This window comes from Lytechinus pictus, chromosome 2 (assembly GCF_037042905.1).
Source record: "Lytechinus pictus isolate F3 Inbred chromosome 2, Lp3.0, whole genome shotgun sequence".
Lineage (NCBI taxonomy): Eukaryota > Metazoa > Echinodermata > Echinoidea > Temnopleuroida > Toxopneustidae > Lytechinus > Lytechinus pictus.
In genome coordinates this window covers 3,252,063-3,264,215 of record NC_087246.1, presented here as the reverse complement: position 1 = coordinate 3,264,215, position 12,153 = coordinate 3,252,063, and the positions used below count along the sequence as shown (strand labels likewise).

The 12,153-nt window shown below is 32.7% G+C and overlaps 1 protein-coding gene across 2 annotated transcripts in view; it reads right to left on the bottom strand.

The window, feature by feature from the left end:
- Nucleotides 1-3,240: 3,240 nt before the first annotated feature.
- LOC129255000 (huntingtin-interacting protein 1-like) overlaps nt 3,241-12,153 on the bottom strand; it is a 42,598-nt gene continuing 33,685 nt past the window's right edge. The window contains exons 24-26 of one of the 2 annotated variants that reach the window (XM_054893546.2): nt 11,526-11,698; nt 8,311-8,327; nt 3,981-4,920 (exon numbers count right to left, since the gene is read on the bottom strand). In XM_054893546.2, the coding sequence (XP_054749521.2) occupies nt 8,316-8,327; nt 11,526-11,698 (185 nt within the window). In that variant the 3' untranslated portion in view covers nt 3,981-4,920; nt 8,311-8,315. Of the gene's footprint in view, nt 4,921-8,310; nt 8,328-11,525; nt 11,699-12,153 lie in introns of both variants that reach the window. The other variant, XM_054893545.2, reaches the window with a different exon arrangement.

Sequence of the window (12,153 nt, the reverse complement as noted above, 5' to 3'; positions counted from 1 at the left end):
CCAACTTTTGAAAGGAAATCTGAAAAGAACATGAAACATGATAAATGAATTAATTGGAAAATCCACCCCCCCCAAAAAAAAACACCTAACCATAAAAAAATATTGGGTAAATGTGCTCCATGAGGGTAATTATGTGTCCAACCAACATTAGACATTTCCTTTGGGCATTTTAGGGTATTTTCAAGCCTTTATTCTTTCTTCTAATCTACAATACTTTAGTATTGTCATGTTTATTTCAACATCATAATGGGCTAATACACCTTCTAAATTAGAATTTAGAAATACTCTTTTTATTGCAAGAGTTTTGTAAAAATTGCTTCCTCATACATATAATGCACACAAGAAAAACATTGTTTGCATGCATGGTTTCAAAATTTAGTTGCACTGAATATTTCCAAATTGAACAATTATTGTAATGCAATATTTCTGTTTAAGCACAGGCTTGAATTATTATCTCATAATTTATGTAAATACATTAGAATCAAATTGTACAGTTTATAGTTAAGATATAATTATAAGAAATAGAATGTAGTATCATTTTACATATTACAAATCAATATGAAATCAACTTTTTGGATAAATGCTATGAGAGTATCAAATTTTCTTCCACCAGATATAACTTTTAAAATAAATCTCATTTTAAGGGTGTCAGAAGTGTAAACCATGCAAATTTTAAACTCCAGTGTTTGAGTCTAGGATTGTGCATTTTTTCGTATTCTTTGTTTTATTACCCTGCTTTTATGCAATCAAATCATTATTATTTATTGTTCATTCATAACCATCTTCTTTTCTTAATGGATTGTTTAATAATAATAATAATGTCATATTTTACTCAGGGTAGCCACTTTAGTTTTGAAAAATGTTCTCCTAGCGGGCCCTGCTTTGATGTTAAGGTGGCTGGCCAAATAAAACCTGTTGGGTTTCATACAGCAGTAAATTTCAATTTTTAACCATGTAATTTTATCTACACATATATCATGGTATCGATATTGTATATCTATTATTATATTTATACCTGTCGATGTAACTACATTATATAGAATGGAATAAAATAATATATAATTGATTGGATACCAGAAGCTCCAACACACACTTTCTTCTGGTTTAATCCTACCCAAACTTTAGTTAGCATTGCTCACCCAAACTTCAGACTGTTTTAGGTCCACTAGTGTAACTCTAATCCAATGTTATTTGCTAGATCATTGTGAAATTAACTTCACCTGCAATGCTGCTTGTTTACTGGCGCAAGTATGGCCACTTACTTGAGACAATGGCCATGGCTGCACATACATGACCTAGCATCAGCAGCAAACTTATGCGTTATATCACATGATTTGATATAAGAAATTGTTATAAAGTACCATTACGGTTACCTATTAATTAAGGACACTACACATAAACAAATTCATCAAGGAAAAAGAATATTACACCAATAATATAATAAGAACACAGTCAAAGATTATGATTTGTTTGTCACATCACATTTTAATATAAGATTATGCACAAGTTTGTATGTACATGTACACGAGAACTGAAAAGTTAGGCATACAATACACTTGTAAAGAGATCAAGATTATTGGCCCTGAAATAAATTCCTATGAAAGTCATATACCCTCTAGAAATAAAATTACCATATAGGTGATAGAGGAAATTAAACACACTTGAAAAAGTGATGTGATGCATCTTATAAAAGTCTAGGAATGGCAACATAATATAATGATTAAAACTGTATCATTATCTCAGATCCAACAAAAATATCATGAGTGTAGATCTATCATATTTTGCCTCCGACGAAGATTCTGCTAGGATCGAAAGCTTAGGCCCCTTTTGACTTTCTTATATTTTATATTAGTCACTCTTGTGACAAAAAAAAAACACATGTCAGGGTAAAATATCATCTCACTATTTTAAGTAAAATAAAGAACTAAAATTTAGAATAAAGATAAACTTTTTTTTTCATCAGGAAAAAAAAAATCAAACATAACCTTAGAGGTTTCATGATTTATTGACAATTATGAAAAACGTTTTTGCAAAGGAATAGACAAATTCAAGGACTTGAGCACTGGTTGACAATACTCCTTAGCACATTCTCCTTAACAATGTACAAGTCTACAAAGAAATAAATGTAATCATATCTCAATATATATATATATATATATATATATATGTTTCAAAGCTTCCTCCAATATATATCAGTAAGAGTTTTCCTTATTACAGAACAGTAACTTGAACATGGGAACTTTGGAAACAATGCAAATTCCCTTAAAGTTTTTTTTAGACATTAGTTGGGCAAATAAAAAGTGCCTAGGCTGTATGGAAAGCCCAAGCAATGTAATGTGTGCAAGGATACTTGGTTGAAGGGTGTGGTTACACAAAGTTTTCATTATTCTCCCAGTAAATTTCACGTCATACTAAGCTTCAATCTACAACCATAAACTTCCTACTTGATTTTTTATATACACATGCACGTTGTTAGATTAACTAATGTTACAAGAAATAGAACATTGTTGTTCACTTTCACTGTTTATATACACGAGTGATAAATAGAAAAATAGAATATAGAAATAATTTGATAAATACAACACATAGTGACAAATGCATGGAAGATGTACAATATTGATAAAAATGTGGAAAATTTTGCTGCAATTTTATATACCTTTACAGCATATTACTTATTATTTGTTTCATTATGCATGCATGATTTGATACAGGTATTTGCGAACAAGAAATTATCATTTTACATATCAATACATTATCATAGGAAATATCATTACAATGCTTTTCATTCATATTTCAGAAACTCATATTTTCTGAGCTTAACTTAACTAACATTTGCAATGCATTATTCAGATATACACTAAACACTTCAAAAGTTAATAAATGAATGAATCTTGAACAAAAATCATAAATTTTGCTTAAAAGTTTTTGAATAAAATTTGATTCACTTATATCACCCATTCATGCCTCATATATTGTCAGCTTAAAGTAATCTGAAATACAAGCTTTTTGTGTGTGAAAACTATCACAACTGATTGACATAACTGAGTAGGTAGTGACAATGAAGTAAGATTATAACACATATATCAAGTATTTCAATGTTTTCTTCAGGCCATCTTGACTCACTAGGTAGTATTCCCATAAAATAAACATTAATTAGCTTAATAGGACTGAAAAACCACTTATTTCAAATTCCAAGCTTCATTTTTCCCCACTCAACATTTAAGACAAAAAAAATCATCTTAGAAATTAATTTTACTCTCATGTGATCTTTTCATTTTCAATACAGGATCACAATATTTTATCTGTGAAGGCACTACATTTAAGCATGGTTTGCATTTAAGGAGGGGTACCTTAGAGCACTTCAGTAATCTGTGCTACATCAAAACTGAGTATGATTATATACAAAATTGTAATAAATTTGATGCTTTATATCCATCAGAATACCAACCAATGTGTCAATCAAAATAATTTTCTCAAATCATATTCTCTCATGGCTATTTGCTTTCCCATTTGAATATTTTCTGATTGCTTGAAATATCACATTTCCAACACATAGTTTAACGATTAAGCCAGCCATTGAAGGTCTGATTAAAAATACAACAATCATCAATAGGCCTTTATCGAGAAAAATATTGTCTGATTAGGGTATCTCAATATACATATCTTTGGGTTTCCTTTTTTTTAATACATAAAATGCTATAAATTGGAAAATATGAAATTGATCATTTACATAAAGATATACAAACGGCTGAAACTTACTTTCAAATGTATCCAAGAAAATAAAACTGGGAGTCAAAATGGCAGCATCTCTTACATACACCTCTAATGCCACAATGGGCTATTTCTTTTATGTCAATAAATAAGATACATGGTATACTAACAAATATAAATAAACAGATACACAGAGTAGTTTTGAACTGTAACGAATGATGTTTGGTATAGCACCATATACTTCTTATTATGTTTTGGTTTCTTCATTTGTGAAGAGTACATTTATCCCTATGAACACAATTTTATTTTCAGGGAACTTTATAAAACTGACCAAATATCACATTGTCAATAATTTATTTGGTTAATATCACAGTAAGAATGATAAATGATTCTGAATATATGGCTGGGAATGCTGTTTAAAATAAAGATGAATGCCAATTAATAAGGCATAAAGACACCAACATGGCTTTGAATCCAAAACTTCTGGTTATATATCATGGCTCTATAAACACTGAGCCATAGCAAATATTACAGGATTTCAACCACGTAACAGTAATACTGCCCATGAGGAAAGGGTTTAGAAAGCTTTTGGTTTGCAGGTATATGAAACATGACTTTGAAAAGGTGAAATATTGAAATTTAACTTATGAAACATTTCTTTTTCTAACATGAAATATAACATTTGCAGCCACAATGTAAACATTATCAAAGTGTTTGGTATTGCTGATATGACTTAGTTTAATGGACAATTGTATTTAGCAAGAATATATTACATGAAATACAAGGTATCATTAATATTTTTGTTTGTTTCAGAGTAAGCAATATCTAAGCAAACCCAATGAATGTATCAAATGGTGTATGTTTGACAACATAAGTGACAATCATGGGAGACCACTGTAAGGGCTGTGTTCCATGAAGGATCTTGTCAGTAAATTTCACTGATATATTTTTTCTCAGCCAATCAGATGCAAGGATTTCAGAAACTTATAACAGTCGTCAATAAAAATCACTGACTATTTGTTTCATGAAATGCTCCCCATAATAAAGCCCTCATAGTTTACTTGTTACAGCCATCTCTCTAAACATTCTCTATGGTTGTACCATGTCTATCCACATAACCTCATCACCTACTATCATCTACAAACTGAGCATGTGTCTTCTCTACACCAGATCAGCGTATTCTCCTTGTCCTCCAAAGTCAACATCATCCTGAAAAAAATAACGAAGATTAAAATTAAGGGTAAAGATGGTGACGATTATGATGATAAAAGCTGCAATTTGTATATCTTTATAAAGTGACATTAGCAGTTTATTTATATCAATCACACTGGTCATCGGATGAAAGCTTGGTTACACACAATGCATAAACATTCTCCATTCACATGGTTAAATGTACAATCTTTTGGTAGGCTCATCATTCATTCTAAACATATCATCAGTGGGCTGTTAATGCCTTGTGTCTCAAGATTTATAAAATAATCTTAGAGCAAGCTGTAATTTATAAGTATATGTGGGGCATAAGTGGCAACAATCTTTCCTCTATAAAAAAAAGGTCTCTACTTCTGTTACAAGACTGTTCGATACAATACTTATATGAGGTTGCCACTTTTACCATAATTCTAAAATACAATTTTTCCAGAGCTCTTCCTCACCTTTTTTAATTATTTAATTGGTATTTGGTACATCTAAAATCTAAATTTATCACTGCAAAAGACATGAATACCACAAAATTATTTGATAAATTCCTCTCCATCATTATTTGTGTGACCATAAAATAACTTTTAGTTTACAATATATTAGCATATCAGACTTGACAGAGTAAGAGACACAGATGTACTGTTACAGAAAGACAGAAAGAGAGAGAGAGAGAGAGGTAGAGACCTAGAATTAATAAAGCTCAACACTTCAATCTGAAACAGCATGAAGACTACATGTATGCAAGTTTTTCAAGAATACATGAATGTTCAGAGCAGGTGATGATTTTAATAATGCATTTCCATGACAGATTTGATGGATGTAAAAAAAAGAGCACCAAATTTTGAAAGTGTAATGAAATTCTTTGTAACTTGCAGACCATTCAGTGCTAATGGTATCAAGATGTCAAACAGATGATATCCTTAATGCAGCTTGTGCAAGATGCATGTATGAGTACTGGGATTCATGTAAAACAGTAAAACAATAATGTATTCACACACACAGAACATGTACAGAAATGTTGAATACAACAAAAGATATGTGAGGGGATTAAACGCTATACATGTTTGGAGCTGTGTCAGAAAATGGTGAATGTGATTTATTCTTAGCACTTGAGTAATTTGAAAGGGTGAATTTATGGTGTAAGGATATCCTGCAGCAGGGTTAGGTCAAGGAAGAACCCAAGAAAGAACTCTTTCCTTCATTATCTAATCATGGTTAACACCAGCAGAGCACACTGGTATACCCACAATATGAATGTACAGTGAGCTGGGATAATGGGAGTGAAGGAATGAAGGGATTATACAGTGACTCTGGTGACACAAAGACATGATTATAGGTCAATTCCACCCTAGAAAAATGTTGATTTGAATCGATAGAGAAAAATCAAGCAATCATAACACTAAAATTTTGATGTTGCACTTATTTTTCAAAAAACAGTTATATGCACAACTTAGTGACTTGCAAATGAAAGTTGTTGATGATGTCCCTTAATCAATATTTCTTTTGATTTTTATTGCTTGAATTATACAATATTTCAATTTTTACAAATTTTACAACATGGATCAACATTACTGAACAACAAAATGTTCAAACACTGGTAATACTACATGTTCAGGGAGGAATAAAACCTTGTTTCACATGACAATGAGGAGAAAATTAGAATACTTCATGTAATATATTACAAAAGAAATAGTGAGTGGGTGATGTCATCAGTTCCCTCATTTGCATACCGACCAGGATGTGCAAATAACTGTTTTGAAAATGTAATAATTTTTTTTTTATGCTTGTTAGATTTTTCTCTTTATATCTAAATCGACTTTCTGTTTATTTATTATTAAAAAGTAGGAAAATCATTTGGAATGTGACCTTTGTCTTACAAAATAGGAGTTTTCCATCACCATGAATATTATGAAAAGTATGAATTTGTCAATTTTGTGTGAAATGTAGGATCTTTGCTTATTAAAGCGTCCAAACAATCCGCTTTTACTTGAGTTTAATAGCAAGTGAAATCAAATGATTTCATCCTGTGGGATTAAGCCTTTACACCTCAGAATGGGATACTCTGTGTTATGTCAATAGGCAACTGATATAAATTGGAAAGAATCCATCATATCCCACATGAAAATGATAGGAGACAGAGTGGTGTAAATGATATCACTCCACCTTGGAGGGAGAAGAATGCATAACACATATAAAGTTAAGGATTATAAGTTATATAACCATCACTAAATAAATTTAGCCCACCACCATCTAAGTGCTGTACATAAAAAAGTTATAAAAGAGTACAACCAATTATTAGTTTTACTGAGGGTTCCCAGTACTGCAGGGTGAGAAATTGTTCATAACAAATGAGTGTGAGCTGAATCTGGCTAACCCTGTTTAACAGAGATGAAATTGGATTTATTACTTTAAAGTACTGATTACCTGAATAACCCTGAACTACATGTATGAGACAAAATACAGAGGTTAAACATGAAGGTCATATGAGAGCATAGAGGGAGAGTCGACCCCAGCATCAAATTGGTTAAAAGTAAAAAGCTGAGAGGAACTTATCAATGAGGGTTTCTTGCAAATATTTGACTTATTGAATGTAAACAAGGGAAGAAAAAAATATGCGTAAATAAAAAGTGGACATATTCCTTCTACCAAGGAATTCGACTTAGGTGAGGTGAACTATATTTTGTTTTTCTTTGAGAAAATGACACTTTTTCAATTTACATGTATAATACAGGACTCATGGTTGACATGACACAATAAATCTAAAAGTTGAAAAATAAAAAAATAATTTTTTTTTCTGCTTCTATTAAAACTAACTTGACATCAGGATTTCCCCTCTAAACCTTAACAGGAGTAATTTACTAGGGATACAAAGTGAAAATGTACAATTGAGAACAACAACAGAAGTCAGAGACAATCTGAAAGCAAATTCATGAAGGGTTACAGGGGTGGAGTGCACATAGGATTATACATCTGTAGAATTGGGTTTGCAGGGTTCTGAGAAAAACAGACAAATAACCTCGAGTTAAAATGCAACCACCTCGTGAATGGTATGAGGGAGGAATATGATAGCATCTGATAGATTACAATGTGATGGTATATAAAGAAAACTGCAAGTGACAAATAACATACTTTTGTTACACATCAAGGGGGGGGGGGAGTAGGGGTGCAAATAACAAGGCATACACCTCATGAATGATATGAGGGAGTAACCAAGACTAATGATAGCAGCTGATAGGCTACAAGGTGATGGTTTCTGAGAAATTGTACATAACAAATTGCTGTGAGTTAAAATGCAAATCACAACATGAGGGAAGTGGAGAGGATGCAAATGGCATGATATACACCAATAGGGGGCAGCATCCAACGGACTATTTAGGGTGATATACTATCCATGCCACATACCTGTATTATTTACTATCCTGTGAAACACCCAAGCATCATGCAGACAAGAAAGGAGAAAAAACACACGGCATCAAAACAATAGTTAGATTGATACATCATAGCTTCTCTACAGTATATTCATGCAGAGTGGGTATTGTGCTTCAAACTTTCTTTTTAAGTTAAGTTTTAAAAAAGGAGGGGTCTACACTGGGAGAATTCAAATTTGGTGTTGAAAGGTGTTTTCTGTGATGGCCATTGGCCATAAACGAGAGGAACAAGGCAAATGGAAGAAAAGCTTGTAAAATATCTTACATAGATTAAAATATCTGATCGATCACAATTTTATAAAGTAATATGATAAAAACAAACTCCTTGAAATCTGTCTGAATTTACCTGGACTGGTTTACCTCATTTCTTACTTGTATTATACATTTATACTATTTTTTTAAGGTCACAAGGATTCTATATCTCAATAGAGTACCAAAGCAATTGTGCAACTACTTTTTTATTTATTTTTTATTTTTTGCTTCTCAGCACGTTTTATACCATATCTCGGTGGAAAACGGGGGAAAAACACAATCCAAATTTGGTGGGAATCAGTCTCTGTATGCCCAACATGTGGTTAGATGAATACTAGTCCTGTAGAATTCTTTGTAAATTAGCCTGGCTCTGAATAGTAATGAACCAAGCCAATTGACAATGCCTTGGACCATCATGAACCAATTCATGTCAAATTTGTGTGTGGTGGTTTTTCATCATGCCCTATCGAAATATGGTCATGAAAATACTGAAATACATGAGAAGAAATCTGATTACATCACACCGCCATAACCTATTATAACATTCGAGACAATTATCCTTTCACCTATTAAAAACACCAAATCACATCAACATGACTAACCAGCAGACAGCACAGTGAATTGATCGCATTTAATGCCGTAAAACTTTTGGGGAAAAAAAAATGCAGGAAGTTTTGCAATGCGACAGAGTAAATAAATACTTCAACACAAATCTACAATTCAATTTTCCATTCCAAAATCTGCCAGTTAATTATAAGAACATAAAACACATGACAATAAATATGTAACAATGATCCATTGTTTTTACTGCATGAGTAGAGTGCAAGAAACAGATTCTTATCACAAGTAGGAAAAACCACATGAATTATTGAATATTGGTTAGTACACTATTTCTACCACAGGCTGCGATATGTGTTCATTTATTGAAAAAAAAATAGAGAAATAAAATCAATGACAAAATAATAATATACAACATTTGTATTATAGAGCACTTAATACAATGTTTTTAAAGGGGAATCCAACCCAAATAAAAACTTGTTTTTATAAGGAAAAGAAAAATAAGACAAGTTGATAGGTGAAAGTTTGAACAATATCGGACAACAACAAGAAAGTTATGAATTTTTAAAAGTTATAAATATTGGTAATCACTATACCCATGGAGACTTCAAATTGGCCGCATATGGGAAGTCATAGTGATGTAAGGCAAGGACTACTCTTCCATGTACTCCAATACATATTATGGCTAAAATGTCATTTTCCCCAAAAGTTTTATTTCAAATTATATTTTTCTTTCATGAGGACATAAAACAATATACTACCTGGGTTATATTTAGATTACTGCCCCAGGGGAATGGGTATACTTAGGAGAAACCACAAATCCCTGATAATAAAGTACATGGCCTATGGGAAAGTTGTCCTTGCCCCTTGTCATAAGTTACTTACTCAGTTGCCAATTTGAAATCTACATAGTATTAGTGATCTCAATTTTAAAGCAGCTATAACTTTCTTATTGCTTGTCCGATTTCTTTCAAACTTTCACCATTCTGTTTAATTTATTTTTCTCCTTCCCAACACATCATTTTATAGCCAAGGCTGGATTCCCCTTTAAGTGTGGCATATTATTACCCCAGAATTAGCATGGCTTCCCCGATCTGGGCCCTGTTGCATAAAAGTTACTATTATGGTAACTTTGCCATCCAGTGGTAACTATCATGGCAACGATGATCAACAGCCAATCAGAATCAAGGATTCCATACAAGTTACCATTGCATGGCAAAGTTACTGTAATGGTAACTTTTATACAACGAGGCTCATGTGCTCAAACACTCAAGGAACTCCTTCCTACGGGGTACCCATTTACTACACCTGGACGGAAAGGTGCCAAATGTAGATGACTTGCCAAGAAATATGAGTGCTGCTGTTGGATTTGAACCCCGGACCTACATCTACTCTGATAGTATGCATGTATTTGCCTAAGGGAACTGAATGGTCTCTATACAAAGACTAAGGGACTTTGAATCTTCTGTAATTAACAGGTTAATTGCATTCTAGTTTTTAATGTCATCTGAAGCAACAACATTATTTTTTCTTTCTTTCTTCCTTACATTTCAGTATTTTTATACCATGCCTTGGTAGAACATGTAAAATATCAAATATCCATAGCCAATTTTTTTTTATAAAAACCATTTCCCAGGGCCCCAAGATTTGAAGCCCATTTAAATCAGTATGAATTGGCTGGGTTCAAAATAATAACGAACCACGCCAACTCACACTGCTTTTAAATGGGCACATTGGATATTCATTTGGCCTAAATTTGAGCCACCAATGTATGTTAAAATTGGTGTTTAGGCTTTTGATCATGCGCTACCAAGATATGGTCAGGAAAATGCTGAAATGCAAAACAAAAAATATATAAGTCATACATTAGTGCTCAGCAAGTTTTTTTTTACATTATAATAAAACAATTTTTTTCAGCGATTGGCATTATTCATTGTTACTGCTGGCAATGTAGAGTGTAATGTAATGTGATTCAGCCCCCCCCCCCCCCCCCCGAAAAAAAAAAAAAAAAAAACATTGACTTATTTCAACTAAGCATTTAATGAAAAATGTTAAGATATTTCTGCTAAAGTAAGTGTTAAGGGCTACAAAAGCAAGTATAATCTTTTTTAAAAATTAAATATATTGCAAGTATTAATTCTTTAAACTATTTTGCTTAACAATATTGACCTTTATCTTTCCTTATGGATCTTCTCTACTGGCTTGCAATGGGGATAATAACTTAAGAAAAGATAATGTTGGGAGAGAAAATCCATGGGCTAGGTTGTGAAATCAAAATCTACCAATAGATGTCAATATGGTTAAGACGGATGCTAGACCCCATGATAGTTGGTGCTGTTGTCGGACATTTATCTCAATTTGATTCTATGACATACTAACCTCTTCGTCCCATCCCTCGGAAGCTCCTGCTAGCTGGTAGTGCCGCTTGCGTAGCTCCGCAAGGAGAACACGCTCCTTCTCAAGCTTACTCTCCAGCTCCAGGACTGTTACCTGAGCCTCCATCTCCATTCGCTTAGTCTGGGTAAGCTTCAGTTTTGTAAAGTCAGGTGAATCTTGAGGAAAGAGGAATATATATTCATTTAATATGCATGATCTTCTTATTAGTATTGTTAACTTTGACTATATAAGTAAGAAGAATCAGTTGATATATTGTTGGGGTGTCAAAATGGGTCAAAAGCTGCACTATGGCATTATCATGAAACATCACTCTTGTTTTAATCATAATAACCTAAGCTACTCTCAAAATCAGCTTCATCACCTTTATCATTCTCATTTAATCACTGTGATCAGAGATCAATGTTTTTGTTGTTTTTTTCATTTTTTTCTGTGACAGTTGCTCGAGCTGTAATTTCTCTTTAGACAATTAGAATAAGGTTGTTCTAGGCTTAAGAATAAAATACGAGGATGTAAATCAGTGTTAGGGTAAGGTCTTATGTTTGGCCTCTTATGCAGTGGTGTCAGGAAAGCTGACACCACATGCTGGAAACCAATGTGATCACCATCATTG